The sequence below is a fragment of the Bacillus rossius genome (assembly GCF_032445375.1).
Source record: "Bacillus rossius redtenbacheri isolate Brsri chromosome 9 unlocalized genomic scaffold, Brsri_v3 Brsri_v3_scf9_1, whole genome shotgun sequence".
Classification (NCBI taxonomy): Eukaryota; Metazoa; Arthropoda; class Insecta; order Phasmatodea; family Bacillidae; genus Bacillus; species Bacillus rossius.
Genome location: NW_026962012.1, coordinates 6,988,935 through 7,009,033, shown reverse-complemented (window position 1 = coordinate 7,009,033; position 20,099 = coordinate 6,988,935). Strand labels below are relative to the sequence as shown.

The following is a 20,099-nucleotide window of genomic DNA, read 5'->3' as shown; positions in this document are numbered from 1 at the left end:
TTGTGTTTGTGTATTAACTAAAGTGCTGATAAGTTAAGTGACATAAATAACAAAAATTTAGTCATAATGCAATGTGTCCTAGACAAACTGCAAAATACAAACATAGGTGAGTCAGGTCACTGAAAGTCTACGGGGGTAATTTTTTTTGTGAGTGTGAAAAAATACATTTTGTTCAACATTTTTGAAAACTATCAAAAAATACATAGCAGTTATGTGGCATTTTATAAGTTATACATTTATAAATGAATTATATTTTTAACTAATTTAGCTGAAAAAGTCAGTTATCTAGAAAATGAGCATTCATGTTGGAAACTAGCAAAAAATGTAAAATAATAAAAAAAAGTAATCTATAGCAAGCTGCTAATTTTTTTCAGTCCCTATTTATCTGGCATGTTCAGGAATGGGCTGTACATGAAAGAGCAACTTTTCCAGATTATCAAACATCAATAATGTTTTAACAAGATTATAGTTATAATTGCGTATAAAATAACAGGTTCCAGTATGTAACCACGAGGAGGCGACAGCAAATGACATAATATTTAGAGAAGGTCACAAATGTTAACTTTGTAAAGTGTCCTAGAAAAAAATTAGGTTGTATTTTTTATGAAATAAAAAGTGCAAAATCAATTTGTTTTGCTAGTATTTTAAAAATACAACACACCTTATGTTGAGAGACTTTGTGTAGGACTGCTTACAAACCAACTTATTCTAAGAATACTTTTCACGAGGTGAGACTTGAACCCACAACCCTAGAGTTAGAAGTCAGGTCGCTGACCACTTAATCACAAAAGTCGGCCCCTGGATGTCATCTTGTTGCTTCCCTTTATTGCAGCTATGACATTTCCATTTCTCTATTTTTCATAAGTGATGTGATCACAGGAACTGTACCTACGTAGCACATAGGATTACAAAGAATGCAGAAAAACAATGTGCTCATCAACTCGTGACCCATACTGAAGGCAGAGTTCGAAACCAAAAATGTTGTAGCTTCCCTACCATGTAAGGATAATGCCCTAGTGAGTGTTGCCTTCAATCACCTGAGTGGTATGGTGGACACTCGTGAACCAGTGAGGTTTTTCTTTAATCAGGGCTCTTCCATCCCTCTCCCATAGGTATTTAGTATGTCACTGCTACACCTCTACTTCATACCGTTCACAGCATTCCTCAAGCAAACTGTAGGCAACCTGTTTGTATTTTGAGTACCATTATGGCATCACACCACACCAGCCTTGGATAACCTCATCCCTGATGTTATTTATCAGTTTTTATTTGGCTTTTTGTTTTGTCAATTGTGAGGTAATTGGAAACAAAAAAAAACACAATAAAATTAGGGATGCTAGGGAAGGAATGGGCTACTGCCCATAGCAAGAAACGATTCCAGCATTTTCCTGAGTGGTTTTGGGTCAACAGAAAACTAAAAACTGTACAGTTCCACTGGGACTCAAACCCAAGGACTCTAGAGTGCAAGCTAAATTATTTATAACTGCGGCACCTCGTTTGATCTCATCGTTGTTAATGAAACCAAAGACAGAAATGATGTTCATTAATTGCGTGAGGTAAGTTTTATTTTGAAAAGCTCCATGAGCACTCACTCGAAACAGGCTGTTCCTCCGCTGCTGCTCTATCTCGACAGGCACCGTCTCGCTCTGCTCGTAGTGTGCGTCTGGCCTGCTCAGGAAGGGGTTGAGCCTCTTCTCGCGCTGCCCCGGGGGGAGGGGCATGGACTGCAGCTGCTTGCGTCGCTTGTACTCCCCCACCACGCTCTCCACGTCCCGCCTGGTGGCCACGTCGTACACCGAGTCGCCGTCCACCTTGCTGAGGGAGACGTCCGTCTCGTAGCCCTTCCCCTCGTTCTCAGACTCGCTCGAGTCGGAGTACTCCCGAGCAAAGTCCGCCAGGGAAAACGGCCGAGGACCTTTCGAGACTTCTTCTTTAGGAACGGGATTTTCAAAAACTTCATCAAAGTCATCACCTTCTCCTCCATGTTCGTTGTCGTCCATGGTTGACTCTTCATTTTTTTCCAATTTCTGTTGTACACAATCCGAAGGATTTTTGTGTTTATCTTCAATTACTTGAACCACTTCAACTTTCTTCTCAGAAGTTAAAGAATCACTGTTGACAGAACAGTTAAGATCATTTGTCTCCCGGTCATCGGACAACCTATGTGGGGATTCCTTCCGCTTGATTTCCGGAAAATCATCCGGCTGAGCTATGAGGAAGAAGATGGGCTGATCGGATATCTGATCAACTGCAGAATGCTGGCCATCTTTGTCAAGAATCACATCAATGTATGTCTCGCACAACTTGTCATAACTCTGTCTCAGCCTCTTGAGGAAGACAGCCATGTCACCATACTCACAACTTGACGTACTCCCAGGTTTTTGCATGATTCCCTCACAAATCTTCGGTGAAGATAGTGCATCTGGCTCATCCTCCAAGATCTTCTTCACCTTTTTTAGGGTGGCTCCACTCTTGCCAACTTCGTGGAGGCACAGATCGAACAGCGTGACGACTTTTATGGTCCAAGCGGCACCTGCCTGTCGATATAAGTTAGCTGCCCTTTCCAGGCTTGCAACCTTCTGCACCAGAAATTTCAGACCAGGCCTGGAGTCAAACTCAATTGCCTGTTCGTAAGAAACATCAAGGCAGGAAAGAAGGGTCTGAATGTGCTCTGGAGACATATGGCCCATCAAACCAGACAGCTTCTGATTTCCATTCTCTGAATCTTCAATTTTATCATTGCTGGTTACTGTGCGATTCTGAAGCAACACATTTGCTAGGCTAGAAAGAAACAAGTCAACAAAACCCATAAGAATGAAACTACGATATATAAAAATAGCACTACATAACCCAAATAAACTTATACTGGATGAGCAGTTCCACTTTAAATGTTAAGCTTAAACACAACAACTGTTTGAGTTAAAGTTTATCCTTTAAATATTATTTTGTTAGTCCCTTGAAAATGTTACTAACAGATTTTTACTAACAAAGAAAATCACCAATTGCATTTTAATTTATTATAATAACTGAATTTTTCATTATTTTTTTTCATCAAGCAAAATAGTTTAAAGAAAGCCTGGTGGACAATCATAGGCCTGCAGGTCATTCTATAAGCTTTGCACTCAAACTCACAAAACACACAAAAACAGTAATAGCAAATTATTACAGTAGAGTCACGATTAACCAAGTTTGTGGACTGCGCCAACCTTGGATAAGTAAAATCTCGGGTAACACGTATATAATAAAAAAACCATATTGGTTTTCTTTTAGCCCAGTGGTATCATTTTCTGGAGTGATGTTTTACCAGCTTTTCTACACTGCAGATTCTTTCATGTCACTTCATCATTTGCCCGACCAGTAAATTACATCTTTGAGATTAATTACCTTTAAGCTGTTAGAATGGTTAGATCATTTTCTAGGTCCTTGAGCTAATGTTTTAACAATCTTTGCCGGTAATGGTGCTTCAAGTCAGCTTGAATAACATGGAACTTCGGCTGATCGAATGTTGGTTAATCGAGACTCCATTAAATATATGTCTTAAAAAAATATAGCATAAATACAAAAAAAGATTAAAGCACATCACAACCCTCAATAATTCAAAATACCTCATGTAAAACATGTAGCTCCACAACAGAGACACCTTAAGGACAACTTTAGAGGATGAAGCCCCCCTCACAGACATAGAATTTAATTTTTTTTTTCAGATTAAATTCATTACCATTTTCAATTAAACACTTATGTCAAATGTAAGATATTAAATTGTATTTAGAGTAGTTTCACTGGTACTTGGTAATATTGGCGCACCTGGGAATGACGTGCGCCGTGCCCTCCAGCAGCACGCCCCCGACTGTCTGCAGCAGCATCTGGTGGGCCAGCAGCCCCACCACCAGGCTGCGGAAGGGCACGCGCACGATGTACAGGTCCGGGTTGAGCGTGTGGCCCACGCCCGGCGGGTACAGCAGGAATATGTAGCTGCGCTCCTCCCCGGCGCCCGGGGTCGCCGACAGGTCCCGCTGCCCTTCCAGCAGGAACACCTGCGCGCCAACGCCATCTTCCCCGTTTCCTGCCCTCGCGGTGCCGGTCAGCACACAACTCCAACACCGCTACGTCCGGGACCGCTGCCATGCCCGATTCGTGATTTTGTTGGAGTATCGTGCGTCAACAGTTTTAATGGGAACACCAAATATCAAAATGTGAAATGTAACCCACTAGAAATTAGGAAATACTGTATTTGAACAAAAACCAACGGTAACGATAAACTCTTAGCGAATTAAAAACACAGGTGACGCGGTGATGCAACCTGGCGGTCAAGGTCAACAGCCGGAATACACCCAAAATAATCTAAACGCCAGCGGCTAGACTGATGCCTGATTTCAGACCTTTCCCTGTAATATAATTTAAAATATTTAAAAAAATTGTTGGTCAAGTTTAAGTAAAATCATCCACACCTTTCCCTCCCTTCACCATCCCTTAGCAAAATTTTTGTTTACTTCTGAGAAGTGTAAAAGGCAAGACTATTAAAGGCGGGAACACGCCACAGTGCAATTGAAGGATACTTGGAAACCAAGGCTCGAGGGTGGTTCCAGGGCAGGTTAATGCCCCCCGCACAGACCCTTTATTACTGATGAACCTGTCAAGTCAAATGTCTGTCATTTAACTGTAGACCACTATTCATTATACAATGTAAGTGTAATTTATTAGAATTTTAACATACAAATAAATTAGCATAAACATGGTCAAAATTTTATTTTCAGTTAGTTTTTCTCTGGGAGCTATTAGATACCCCCAAATCCCTCGGTGTCATGAATAAATTAAGTGAAAGTTACCCATCACAACTTCGTAAATATTAAACAATATATTAAAAATCTGTTAAAAATAGCAAATATAAAAATTTTTGTAGTTTGCACTTTTGAAAGTAATATGTTTGAGTAGTTAGGGGAATTATTTATATTCAAGACAGTGCTAAACTACTTTTTACTGCAGCCATAAATATTATTTTCAGCAATATTTAACTAAATTCTCCAAATGGGATGTGAGCTTTTATTTTTATAACGGTAAGGCCCCTTTCAGACTCCACGAAAGTAAATGGCCCAGAGCCATGCAAAGTCTAGGCCACCCCTGCCATGGCCTATGGTAAGGACTAATTTCAGTATTTTCCTGGCTTGATTTCTGGAAAATGTGGAAAAACTGAACTCGAGATGACCTGACCAGGATTTGAAAGATTCCTCTGGATTGCCAAAGAGCCATTTTGCCCCCTCTAAACCATAAGATTTATTTATTTAATTTTATTTTGCATGGGCAACTGAATCATATAATGATTTACTTTTATCTAAACATTTTTCTTAGCAATGGTTTAATTTGTAACATTTAAATTCAATCAATTGTGCATTTTACTGTCATATTTCAAAACAAGCATTTATTGCCATGGGTCTAGAGACTTACCATACTTACTCGAATCTAAGAAGCCTTAGATTCTAAGATGTTGCTTATGCCTACTTGCACAGTACAACTGTGTAAGCAAACCTCAGTTTCTTAACAAGACAAATTTTTTTAACAAATATAATATTATTTCATTTTAAGTAACATGTTAATTTATTTACTCTGAAAAAGTATAGTTCAAAGCAGAAGTATAAAACCCCAGTATTATTTATGTTTTGCTGAATGGTTTCCTAGATGCAAAATATATTTATAAAATAAACATTAATATCACTTTATTTTTATGCCTGACCATTTAAAAGCTTACAAATCAATTTTCTTGGTTATAAAAAAAATTGTGATTAGGAATAATAAATTACGACCCAAACATCGTAAAATCTGAAGTTGATTCAATACCTACACATCTTAGAACAATGAACATTGCCAACTAATATGCAATGTTCTTCTTTCAAAAAATAATCTAACAATAACACACTACTATTGTCATTCAATTTTTTTTCAGTAAAAATTTACTGAATTTTTATTAAATTATTTAGTTTATTTTTATGATACCAGGTTTTAGATGTTAATTAGCAAACACATAAAACCGCCGAAATTACTTGGCTTATATTTTGTGCCATTGTTAAAAATAAACTTTAAAACATTAATTTAGACCAACCATTAAATTTTTCAAATTAATGTATACCTATGTGTCATTACTAAGTACACAATTTTAACAAAATAACTTAACCAAAAATGAAATAAATGTTTAAAATAAAATTTTGTAAGTAAATTGGTTGCATTGCTGCACTACCAGCATGCTTAGTTCACTCAGAGTTTATAGCTGCTTTCTGTTTTGATTTTATTACAGTTTTTCCTGTTTTCTAGCAGGTTACATTTTACATTTTCACATTTGGTATTTTTTTGTTAAAACTGTACTGACGTTTATTAATTGGGCATGGCCGTGGTTACGAATGAGCTGGATTAAAGCACGGCATGGCCGTGGATTCAAACGTGCCGGATTTAAGACCTATCACTGTCGAATTGTTTTACACAATTAGGCTTTGCATCCTGTCGACAGCCAGGGCATAAACAGTGCAGTGTCAGGGAATGACAGGACGGATGAATGGCCTGGGATCGGAACCAGGGCCCTTGCTGTGCGCGCGCCCACGCACCTGCTGCGCCAGCTGCTTGAGGCGGTCGCTCTCGCGCGCGGTGCAGTCGCGACGGGCGGCCACCTTCACCTGCCCCACGTCGCCGTAGAAGCTGTGCGAGCCGGGCCGGAACACCACCACCAGCTGGCGCAGCGAGTGCAAGGACACGGAGCAGGCTCGGTGCAGGGCGACGCACGCCACCTGCCACTGGTCCGGCGAGAGGAGCGCGCCCGTGCTCAGGATCACGTGCCTGCAACACATGCCCACATTGCCTGCCACGGGCACATCTTCTGTAAACTATCTTTGCAGCCGGCAGGGTAAATCAACGAATCATCAGAACGTAACGAAAACAAAAATCGCAACATTCATGAGCGGAGTGCTACATGATGAAGGTGAAGGAGGGAGACGGGAAATAAAAATGTAAAGCACAGCGTCAGACAAAACTGTAAGACACTTTGCAAGCTTTTTGTTACTAAGCTTGTTACAATTTCCAGTGTGAACCTCCATTGTGTATGTTGTTTAGTTTTATTGTTCAGGTGATTTATTCAGTTTTTTTTATATTATTATTATTATAACATCTTATCTCTAGGTATAAGGCATTTGGAAGGAGTAATTTCTGAATGGACTGAAAATTGATTGGAATGGAAATGTGTCAATACGATGCTGCCATCTGCAGAAGTCTCAGAAATCTCTAAAAGATGGCGTACCCACGTGATTCATCCGTATATATTGTTGCAAAATTTGCACCGCATATAGGTATTAAAAAAAATACTTTATAATAGTTACAACTATCCTTAAATACTTCACGTTATTATTTATAGTCTGAAAAAGCAATAATGACAACTAAAAAATATGCATTACAATTTTATTAATTCTTAGTTAACACTGAACTGTAGAGATAGTGCAGCATTCATCATATTGAAGACACACAAGAAATTGTTAGCCTACATATATTCAACACCATAAATAAACCTTTGATGATTAAATTTTTACTATTAAATTTTATATGTTGAATCAGATCAATAAGTTTAAGGTTTGTTTGCAGGAAGTATTTAAAGACTGATTTCCGTTACTGTAGTCGCCAGAACTCGTGAGGGCTACCAGCGCGGGGATGAGGAAACCCTTTTGCGAGGGGAGGTCGGGGTGGAAGAGAAAGTTGGCCCCGCCTACAAGCTGCGCTAGGAGCCATTTAAAACACATTGACCTTCGTCTGTGCTGAAGTAGTGACGGGACTGTGAACCATGGCAAGTAACGCGCGGCCGAAGAGATTTAAGAAAGTTATTCATAGCAAGGAAAGAGAAATAATAAGGAGTGTTGTTGAAGCTTGTGATGAATAATCATGAAATAAATGTTTGTAATCATAGTAAAATGAAACATGTATAAATGGTCATGACATGTCAAATTTTAAACGATGTTAAAGCAAGAGACTATAAATAAGTGTGCTCTCAATAATTTAAATTGATAAATTTATATATGTATATTTAATTCTGTCTTCAAAATTATGATCCGGATTTAAATTAAATAGATCAGTTATTTTTGAAATATAATAAAGAAAACATCGTCAAAGTATTAGAAACTCTTACCCTACTTACCAGTCATAACCATTGAAGAAAAGCAGTATTTTTTTTTGCTTTTGTCTCATAAATACATATTTTAACGCGTGTGTAAAAAAGATCTTTAGTTTGCATTAATTTCTATATAAAACTAACGACATGTCAATGTTTTTGTACATAGTATATTATTTTATATTACCAAACCTGTACGAGATGAGCCTTGGCGAAAACAAACAAACACACACGCACACGCACACGCACACACACACACACACACATATATATATATACATACACACATATACATACACACACATATACATACATACATATATATATATACATACACACACATATATATATATATATATGTTTCCAGTTTGTGATGGATGTTATAGTCTAGTTTTAAGATGATTTATGACTGCTGTATGTACATATCTGTTATATATTCTACATTTACTCAGCTTAACGGAGTGGAGAGGTTTTGATCAAAGCTAAAAAGCGTGGCTTGAGAGCTTAAGAAGATGATATGAGGTATGAAACAGTGGATTTTATCCAGATCGCCAAACTGGAAAACAAATGGTCAGACCATTACATTACCACTTTAACTTATTAAACTAAATGTAGCACTACAGTTTCTCATGCAGAGCTTCGTTGTGTTAATGAATTTATTCGAAAAATAAAATATTGGAATGACAAATAAGTTATAGCTTGACTTCGTGTCGACAAAAGGATTATTTGCAAGAGAACACATATTTTATCGGGTTTTACAAACCAAGAACACACGAAGTGCACTTTGAACCGATGGTCTAATGCTTTCAGGACGCATAGTAAGCTGTACAGCTGTTGAACTTCTGGAGGGAGGGGAGAAGCGGAAAACTGACCTGGGGGTTAGAGCGTGGACTTGGGGAAGGGGAGGGGGAGAATGAGGACTAGGAAGGCCTGCCCTCACATCTCGTAACAACAGTATTCAAGCAAAAACAAATATACAAACATACACTTAGTGTTATGTGATTTAAAATGATTCAAGTTTTAGTTTATTTAAAAGAATTCTATGTTAAATTTCGTGTCCGAGCTTATTATTATAAGTGTATATGCAACATGAGAAAACATTAATTTTTCAATTATTTTTTTGCTTCTATTGGAGCCATTTCATTACATAGTTTAAAATTTTGGTCTGTAAAAGGAATGATTTGATAGTCCACGAAGCCACCTGACAGCGAATTATAGAAATGGGTGCTGGAAATAAATGTGATTCGTGTCAAGAAAAGTAGTTGAAATTACAATTTGCACATACTTATCACACTCAGCATTATTTTAAAGAACTTTTTGTTAAATTTAGTGTCAGAGTTTTCTATTATAAGTATTATAAGAATTTGCTCATTACCGAGGTTAGATATTATATATCTCTGGCCAGTACGGAAAGACTTGTTCACATTTTTTTTATAGTTCAAGAGGATTATTGAAGTGTAAAATTTTTACTTCTAATGTTTGTGGCAGTCACGCACCCATTTTTAATTTTTTAAACATGACCTTCAATGTTAATAAATTTTTTATCATCGTACTATGGAAACACATGAAATGAGCTTCAACACAGTGACCATAACACAATTGAATACTTTCCAGTCCTTTTACAAAGAGCATATGATGCTAAAGATATACCTGGTGGCAAAATTTGAAACAAAAGTAATACTATGCAATGCTAATACAGTAAAATCACTGTATAAATTGTCACAATACAACATTTATGAAATGAAAATGCATCTTCTAAAATGGGAATGAGGCTATGTTTCTTTTATATTCTTTTGTAAAATAATTGATAAAATATAAAAAAAATTAAAGATGATAAGGAATGCAATCAACAAACAGATATTCTGGAACATACAATATGTTATTTCTCCTGCAAAATATAAAAAGAGAAAATATTTAGTTATTTTCAAGTATGGTAAAATAAATGGAGCTAACTATGATGAATTTTTACAAGAACATTTATTATCTGCATCCCCCTGAGACCAGGTGTAGAACACTAAACTCTACAACCAAGAAATGATGATATACAGTAGAACCCTGTTATAATGTTCCTGCATATAATGTTTTCCTGCTTATAATGTCATATTTTTAAAGTCCCAATATTTCCCCCATAAGGACAATGTATTTATTTCCTGCATATAACGTTCATAAATAGTGTAATTTCCTGCTTATAATGTTTGCTTTCTAACATTCAATAAATGGGGAAAAAATGTTTTAAAACCAAATTATTCCAACACTTACGATAAAAAGTTTCCTTTATGTATGTTTATGTTTACAATCACTGTCATACAATACATGAAGTTTGTTAAAATACAATTTTATGCAATATACTGAAGGTACACAATGTTCATAGTTATGTGTCAGTTGGTACCCTTAGTCAACTCTTCTCTTCCTTGCCATTCCATTGGGTATTCAGATGCACGTACATATTCCTACGATATTTAAGTTGCCAACCATTGAGCGAGGGCATAACTAAAAGTGTTTTCTATTGCTTACAAATAATTTTTTTTTTCATTTATACGTAGGAATCCCAAAATTAAACATTTTCAGGTGGCGAAGGAGTAGACGTTCTCACTCTTAATGTTGTCATCATGAATCGTGAGACAATTTTACAAAAAATGTGGCAGTGTATCTTTAAAGACAAACAAAATTTAACCAGGGAACAAGACGAAGTTGAAAAATTGTTGGCTTGTTCCAGAAAATTCATGTATCAAGTACCTATACTATCTTTGGTTTTAACATTAAAGTTGTTTACATAGCTTGGTGAGTCCATTGGTACAAAGCTCGAACATTGTTAAGTGCTAAATTGAGATTTCCTGCTTATAACGTTTTCCTGCTTATAATGTTTTTTTCTTGTGCTCCCTTGAAAAACATTATAACAGGGTTCTACTGTATATAAATATCCCAATATAGACTTATCACATGATTGCTGCATTTATAGTAGAAGGCAAATAGATGACATACCTAACTGGTGGGCAGACATTTCTGACCTATACCATAAGGAGACATCCTATTAATCTATTATGTTTAAAATCAATAGTAAAGTGCTTGGTTTCATGATCATTGGTAATAACTTCGTAATGTGCAGCAAAAATATACTGGTAAGTAATAAAATAATGGTCTCAATCAATACTTCAAGCTGACCACTCTCTAGCCAAAATTTTATCGGAACTGAACATTTTGTAACCGTTAGCAATAATAATTTGCCTCTTTAATAAAAAAAACATTAAAAAAATATGTTTCTTAGTATTTTTTTATAAACTAAAAATGTGAACGTAAATCGAGAGACCCTGAATGATGAAACCAACAAGTAGCAGAATGCACACAATATGAAACACGTAACCCGAGTCTCACGTGGCTCACGACGGCTCGGCTTACAACATGTTACGCAGCACGGCAGGGGTTGTCAAGGTAAATTAGCCAACTGAGGCTCTAACAAGAAGTCCTGCCGACACCCAAGAACCTGTACGAGATCCGATACTTGATCAGTTGCAGAGGCGAAGGAGGGGTCTTTTACAAACTGCCCACACCATCGCGTAGCAGATTGATTTCTGTACCGAAATGTGGAATTACATCACACCTTGATTTAAATTTTTTTACAGTTTTGAAACAGTGCCTCAGTTTTCAATTTAAAAAAATTATTTTAATAGTTTAAAAAAAAATTTTTGTCGACAGTTCACGCACCTACAGTTTGAAATACCATCACACATGTTTCAATTACCTACTACTGATTTTTTATAAACAATTCAAAGAAAATAAGTAAAATATTACCCTATTAAATATCTTGTGTAGGGACACTATCAAAATTATTTCATGTGTGAGTTAAGTCACACAAATATTTCAGCTACAACTATATATTAGTCTTGTCATCTTAAGCCAGATGAAAAAGTTCAAAGAATTCTTAATCAAAAGATTTAATCTAGTGGTTCTAATATTTTGATTAGAAAAATCCTTAAACTTAAGAAGCAAACACTATCGACCAAGGGCAGACATATTTTTATTTATTTATTTATTTATTGATTTATTTGTTTAGAATTGTGATGATACTGTTAGCAACAAAGATTGCCATATTCATCTATAATATGATACTACTAATAAGTGTGAAATCAATTATATAAGATCCTTAGAACTTAAATAATAATAAAATATGGATATTTTTAATATAGTTTCCCAAATTCAATACAATCACTTGTTGTCCATAAACAATTTTATGGTCTAAGCTTATTATGTATTTGTGCTTTTTCAATGATAATCATGTAATCGTTTGTTCATCATATTTTTTGTCTGTATTTGTCCAGGATGTTTTTTTGTACTGTAGTGTCTGACCCGTCCTTTGTGTATGTTGTGCCCATCTCGAAAGTTTCCCAAATGTTGGTGAGCATGTTACAAAAGTAAAAAAATATATTAAAAAAAAATGAATAAGGAGACTATGCTTTACATCATTTCTGTTCCCACTACCTGATACACAACAGCACATTACGTACAGAAAGACTTCTTTAATGAGGAATGGCTGTATGGAAGGGTAATAATGTGATACAATTACTCACAAGACCTTTTTGTCCGGCGGCAGCTGAGATTGATGCTGACGGCCAGACACAACAGCGCAGTTGGCATGAACACGGCCGGTAATATGTAACGTGTTAAATGGCTGCTGCCAAATGGCCTGCACGGTATTAGCCACGCCTAATTTGACAGACACATTTCTGAACTCTGACATGCAGCTACACATCATGCCCAACACAACCATCTTTGGGCTACAGGCAGTGAGGGAATAAACAGCCACCTACGTTTCACTTGTAGATGCTGAATAACTAGCCAACTAAAATTAAGTCTATGGTATTTTGCTGGCTTACCCATAAATTAATACTTTCATCAAGATTTTAAATGCATTTTAATAAATATTTTAGCGATATTATCTCAATTGTAACACAACATTTAATGAACTAATGTTATAGAGTTGCTGTCAAACCAACTTTCTAAAATTATTTGCTGATAATTTTTTCTAGATAATTACAAGGAGATAGTTTTAATGATAGCATACACCAGTAACTCTAAATTAGACAAAACCTAGACAGACCTGGAGGATGAGTTAAAAGTTCCTGTTATTACAAAGGACAACCCAGTATATTACTAACACATTCCTCTCAATAAACAGGCACTTACAGTCTGGATAAGAGTCAAATGATATGATACAAATTGGTTCACAATGACTATGATTTTTAAAATTCTAATCTTAACCTCAGCTTCGTAACAAAAACAAAAAAATGTGTTAGGAATTGAGACTCATAATAACAGTGCCAGCAGCATTTTAGACAATGAACCAAATAATAATATAAATAATAAACAAATAAACTTGATTTTGATATTATGTTATAATTTATTATATAAATGAGATAAATTAATCGTGTTTTTTTCTGGAAAATAAATACATAAATAAAGAAAAATTTGTACGTTTCATATTTTACATTTTAGCTTAATCTGTTGAGTGATTAAAGTTTCCTATGCAGTGATTTTTATCAATGTTAGACTGCATACAATCAGTTAAGGTAAGAAAGATTAAAAATCTAAGAACTATCTTAACCCATTTTCTTTTTAATTTCAAGCTGGAAAATTTTGCAAGTTACAGTTGGCATTGCTTGACTAAGACACAACTAAGGTTGTGTGCTGGAAATTATGGCTTGCAGTTAAAAAGGAATTTGGCTTCCAGGACAATGCATTTGAATGGTTGTGTTACAGTTTAGAAATTAAAACAAAATTAATAAATAAAAATAAATACCTATGCTGCTTCGAAAAACATTTCCCCACTAATAATCCCTTAACTGGGTCAAGAGGCCAGCTAACCCATGGTTCCTGTCACCTCTGGCATGATTTCTAACACGCTCATTGAATAGTGTGTGTACCTGTTAAGTGTATTTAAGCTCCCTAAAATCATGTTTTTTTCATAACTTAACACATTAACTTCAACTTAGCAAAATATATAAACAGAGTGTGAAATATATGTGGACACACTGAAAAGAATTTTAAGAAGTAAATATACATAACTTTATAACAATACACTAATTTTGCTTTGCTAAAAATTAAAAAAAAAAAATTTCAATTAAAAAAATAACTCTAAATCATCTTTAAAATGTTTTATCATTGTGTGCACAAACACATCATCAATTTACAATTTTAGTAGCTTAACACTTTATTTACTTATGCATGTTATAACAGAGCATGCATGTTATGCAGAGGCCTACAAATTTCCCTCGAATCTGAAACTGAACACTACTGAACCAACCACCTCCTCAGATAACTACTGAGACTGGTGAAAGGCTGCAAGCATTCTGTTGCAAGTTGTTTCAGAACACACAAGAGTTTTCTGCTTGGGACGGAGGCTCACTCTGCTGTGATTGAGTTACCGGCGGAGCGGCAATCACGTGCCGAATGAGCCATCAATAACGTGCCCTTTCCCTCCATCCACGCTTCTTCATCTCGCTGGGCATTTATAAGGCACACAATGGGAAGGTCTCCGCAGGGGGTCCCGCTGGACCCCAGGGCTCCGCATGGCTCCGAGGCAGGAGGGAGAGTCGTGAAGACGAATGGGGAACATTCCGCCGGTGCACTGAACCTGAGTTTTCCTTCAGGACGGGGATAAGTAGGGGCTGGCAAAATTAGCATTTTTAAGTCTAACTTATGTAATACTTAATATTTATTATTTATTTGTAATATGCCTACCAACAGTCTTAAAACTTAAGGGGTAGGCAAAACATAAAGACAAAAAAAAAACACCATAAATATAAGGACATTAAACAAAGGAACAAGCACAAATAACCAAACATACACAAATATAAATTAATCTAAATGATTCTAACAGCAACCCACTACAAAAACAAAAGTTAAAATAACAAAAATTTGACAAATACTAATGTGTAAATAAATATTAACAGATCAAAGTTATTGGAAAATAAAAAATACATTAATGTTAAAGACTAAGTGTACAATAAGTTGACTTATACAGACTGATGTAGATTTACATTCTAAATGTTTGTAAACTTACTATTCGTATACACAAATACCACCCTTTCAGTTCAGTAAAAAAAAACTTTTTTTATGCCTTTCTAAATCAAAACTAAAAAATATATATTTATATGATAATTTTACTTAAGAAATTGATAGTGCAATATGCTAGCAAAAATTAGGTCGCAGGTTTAATTCACAGAACTAGATTAATTGGGAGGGGTTTATATTTTGAAGTTATTTCAAATACATGTGACTTGGCTGCATCACAGACACATGGCCATATCATGAATCATGCTGGTCATGAAATAGTTCTGCTGTGGTTTAATTCGCACACGACTAAAGCAAAATGCAGCTTATTTTGTTTTCATCTTATAAGCCAAACATGCACCTTATGTCTGTGAGATGAGTAAATTTACGTTAAAGGTGGTGGACGTGTGGTGTTTGTGTATTAACTGAAGTGCTGACAGGTAGTGAAAGACATAAATTAAAATTATTTTATTATACATACAATATATCTTAGACAAACTGCAAAGTACGAATATAGGATGAGTCAGTTCACTGAAAGCTCACAAGACTGTTTTGTTTCTGGGTAAAAAGACACATTTCATACAACAATTTTGAAAAATGTCAAAAAATATCTAGTAGTTAAGTAGCATTTTATAAGTGATATTTTTACAAATGAATGATAATTTAATTTTTTATCTGTTAAAAAATGCAATTTGTTTTTAGAAAATAAGCTAAAATATCATTATGTTGGAAATTAGCAAAAAAAAATTGCATTTAAAGAGTCAATAATTAGCAAAAATTAAAAAGCATCTATAGCAAGATGATAATTTTTCTGGGCCCTAGAGAAAAGGAGGCCTGGTATTATTTGGCCTCCATACCAGTCACATGGGTAAAGGCACTGATATTCCTGTCTTCAAGCCCTGAGATCATGTGTTCATGTACAGGTGTCTACAAATACCTGCTGAACCACTGTGTGGACTTATCAAAAACCTTTAAATAAAATTTTCTTGCAAATGTTTTACATCAGAGGGTCATTACAATATATAAGAAAACTAAACATAATACAAAATAGATCTACACTTCCCATGAGCAGGCCAATTTTATGTCAGAAAAATAAAAAAAAGAGGGAGACAGAAAATTTCCACTATTTTATTTAAGTGTCCTGTCTCCAGATATTATTAGTTATTGTATGACTATCAATTTAAGTGAGACATCAAAAAAAATATGCATGTTAGCAAAAATTAAAGTTTCATAACTCCCAGAAGGTTTCATGACTTTGTTTCGTATTTATTTTGGGACTATTTCAGGACTTTTGTATCTTGTAGACACCCTGGTGTTCCATCTTAGGCATGGGTGTTTTTATAGATAGTATGTAAACAATCCTCCACTAAGCCTGCCTGCACAAGGACAGGACATTAATATGTTCCAATATGTGGTGTGTTCACATTATGGAAAATGCACACTTCTAAGACACTTGCCATGCATTGGTGCAAATAATGATGATTGATTGCAGAACATATGCAGTGGGGACATCTAAAAATAGCCTGTCTTGCTAAAAGTTTTACACAAACACCTACAAATAAACTGCACATTAATTTAATGTGCTATAAAAATTTACCAAAACTTTAAATAACAAAAAAAATAATATAAAATAATGACCAAATTAACATAAAAGAATTAAAAATATTGATAGTTGTGTATTCACAAATACTAAACTAACAAACACCAGATATATACAATAATTCAATAATTGGTTTGACATGTAAAATTTTATTTCTAAACAGAAAGAGAAAATTGCCTTCAATTACAATACAAATGAAAAAGTTGGCATTAAGTGAGTAAATGCTCATGTATGGTTGCACACCTAATACATTTTTAAAAAATTATGATCTGTTTATGTATTTTATTGATTTTTATATAGAGAATGTTCCAGAACTCTACATCAAACCATAAACAGTTGAATGGCCAATTAACTATGGTTCTGAATTTAAAAAAAAATTAAAAGTGTCTTAGTTTTTGAGATATAGGGATTTTTTCCAAAGGTTTAAAATCCCTACCCTGAACCAAATTTTTAGATGACATATACTAAAAATTTTGTTGTGCTATCCTGAATAACCCTAATATTGAAAAAAAATTAAAATAATATCAAACATGATATACTTTGCTTGTATATGTGGCAACAAATTGTACTTGGGTAATGTCGATAATTCAAAGGTACCATAAAAACTTTTACTACGCTTACTTTCAAGTTATTTGAAAAGAGTGCCCATTTAAGCAAATAACTCGCTAAGTTAGCATAGTAAATTTTTTAAAGTATGACTAGTTAAAAGTGCCCAATTAGTCATGCAAAGTATAGCCTGTTTGATTTCATTTTGAATGGTTATTATAGAAGAGTTATTCAGGACTGCATAACAAAAATTTGTAGTCACAGTGTAGTATGGAGTTATTAAAACTTTTGAAAAAATGCCTGCAACTCATAAATGGTACTTTTTTTTATTAATTTTATTCATAACCATAATGGACGACTTGAAATGGGGCGGAGCTAAGTAGTTCAAGTAACCGCCAGCGGAAGCGCCACTGTCAACTGTGGGAAACAGTTGGTAAACAAACAGCAGTTAATCATGGAAGAAGCTACGTTGAGAGAGTTGTCGTGGACAAAATCTTTATATAATTTGAATTCCTTTGATATTAGCTCTGGTTTTAGGTTTGTCGGGAATTTAGGTAGCAAGAGGCTTTCTAAGGAAGGGTATAGTTTATTTGTTTCTTCATACTACAAAGATGTGTGGACTGCGACATGTGGGAAAGATGTGTTTGTGAAAGCATACTGCTATCCACGTCAAAGAAAAAATGAAAACGCCCGGTTTCTCTATTTTCGTGGAGAGGAGAAACCTAATGGTTTTGAAGTTACTAACGCATACTGTGCGTGTAAAGCAGGTTACGTAATTATTATTTACAGTTTGTATAGAAAAGTTGCAGTTTTTACGTGTTGATTGCCAGGTCGTGATTCGAAACTAAAAAGTATTTATCACAAGATTAATCTTCAGTGCATAACCCAGAAAATCTGTTTGCATATAGCCTATTCTAATGTGGATCTAAATATATTTTGTGTTTCTAAAGTATATAGTATGACGCCCAAAATCGGTTTAATAGTGGCCTGACAACTCCCGGCCCCATATTAAAATGTGATATGAACTTGAATCTCTTCATATGTTCCGTCTTCTTTACTCTTGTAACGGCAACTTCTGCTATTTATAAAAAATACTGCCTATTAGTATTATGTTTACTGAGAAACACACATCACTGCAAAAAATAAATAATATTTTTGCCCCCTCCCTCTTCCCAAATCCTGTATCATTCCTTTTGCTTTTGTAGGCACACGCCTATTTAGAGAATAATTTAGGGCCTGTGTTGTATGACATATATATTTATATAAAATGTGTGTTTTATTTGCAATATAGTGTTTTTTTACTGTGAAATATTTCTAACATTTCGTAAAGTATTATTATTTTATTTTTTAATGTAGCTAACCTAACCCATCAGTTAACACATTTTAGAGTATTTTGATGTACCTCACCTAACCAAACATTCTCATAGTTGTATGCAGATTTTATAATACCTAACCTAATGAACCAATAAAACAGCATACTACTTGTAATATTACAACATCCTCTTAGCATGCCAGAAAGTAAGAAATTTCATTTCTAAATATTTGATTTTTTTTACAGGAAATTATCAATATACAGACATACTGTAAATTTCGTAGAACACATTTATATTGAACAGGCGAATGTTTATGCTGAAAATATAACACTGTGTAACCCTTTCAAGGCATTCTTTATAAAATAGGCTATATTTAAACTAAATAAAACATTGCATAGAATACATAAATAGTATATATATTTAACAAATATAACTTCAAATTAAAATAAACCATTCACTTTTCAGTGCTAATTTCTAATGTATTACATAATATGGAATAGTTCGGAAATAAGGTGAATATTAAATCAAGTGAGATGTTTTATTGTAAAGGTGTAGCCATTTCTTTGACAGGCTATTGCAGTTTATTTAATATATATGAGCAGGCAAATTATTTTCTAATATCTACTCATATTTGCAAGCATTTAGTTTAAAAGATTTGTTTTATTAAAGTCCATTTGACCATATAGATGTTTTTACATAATGGTATAGAACATGTAAAAAAAATGGGTTGAATAAAAAGTAGACAGGCATGTAAAGATAAAAAGATAAAACAAAACAAAAATACAGGTACAAAAAGTATCGTTAAAATTAAAATCACAAATAAGTATACACAGATGTTTTATAAGCAGTAGTACAATTACATAATAATGCATAAAGATAGGTCCAAAGGTAAGGAATAGGCCACAGACTGCAAACCTACTATAAATTGTTTTAAATGCATAGGAAATTCTTAGGTAGAAAATTCATTTTTGTTAAAAATGTCTGTCAGTCCTAATAAATTTAAAAAATACTAACTTTGTATTAATTTGTAAACTTGTTAACAAATTAAATGAGAGTAGGTACATTTAGTAGCAGGTATTAATGATCTATTAAATCAGCATGTGGTAAAATAAACACAGAGATTAAAAAATAAAATATTTCTTCTTGTGTATTTCAGTAACAGCAAATATAAATTTAAGCAAGCTTAAATTATGAAAACTACAACAGTGTTTTCTTTAATAGGTACCTTCCTAAGTTTGAAATAATATGTATTAGGCCCATCTGTAAGATATTACTGCCTAGTGATGTAGTTAGGGGAAACATGTTTTAATTGAGAAAAAATAAAGTTTATTGCATAGTTTAAATTTTAACTTACGGAATATTACAACCACTGTGCTACAGAGATGAAGAGTAAGAGATGATTTGGGGAGAAGAAGGGGGGAGGGGAAGCAGGACCTATTTTTTTGCCTCTATCAGCTGA

The 20,099-nt window shown here is 34.5% G+C and overlaps 1 protein-coding gene across 1 annotated transcript in view; it reads right to left on the bottom strand.

Annotated features, from left to right (window-relative positions):
* The window catches only part of LOC134542686 (brefeldin A-inhibited guanine nucleotide-exchange protein 3), a 106,604-nt gene that overhangs the window by 9,072 nt on the left and 77,433 nt on the right, over positions 1–20,099 (bottom strand). Inside the window, exons 28-30 of the mRNA XM_063387142.1 lie at positions 6,591–6,819; positions 3,805–4,034; positions 1,593–2,781 (exon numbers count right to left, since the gene is read on the bottom strand). Of these exons, the coding sequence (XP_063243212.1) occupies positions 1,593–2,781; positions 3,805–4,034; positions 6,591–6,819 (1,648 nt within the window). The remainder of the gene's footprint in view (positions 1–1,592; positions 2,782–3,804; positions 4,035–6,590; positions 6,820–20,099) is intronic.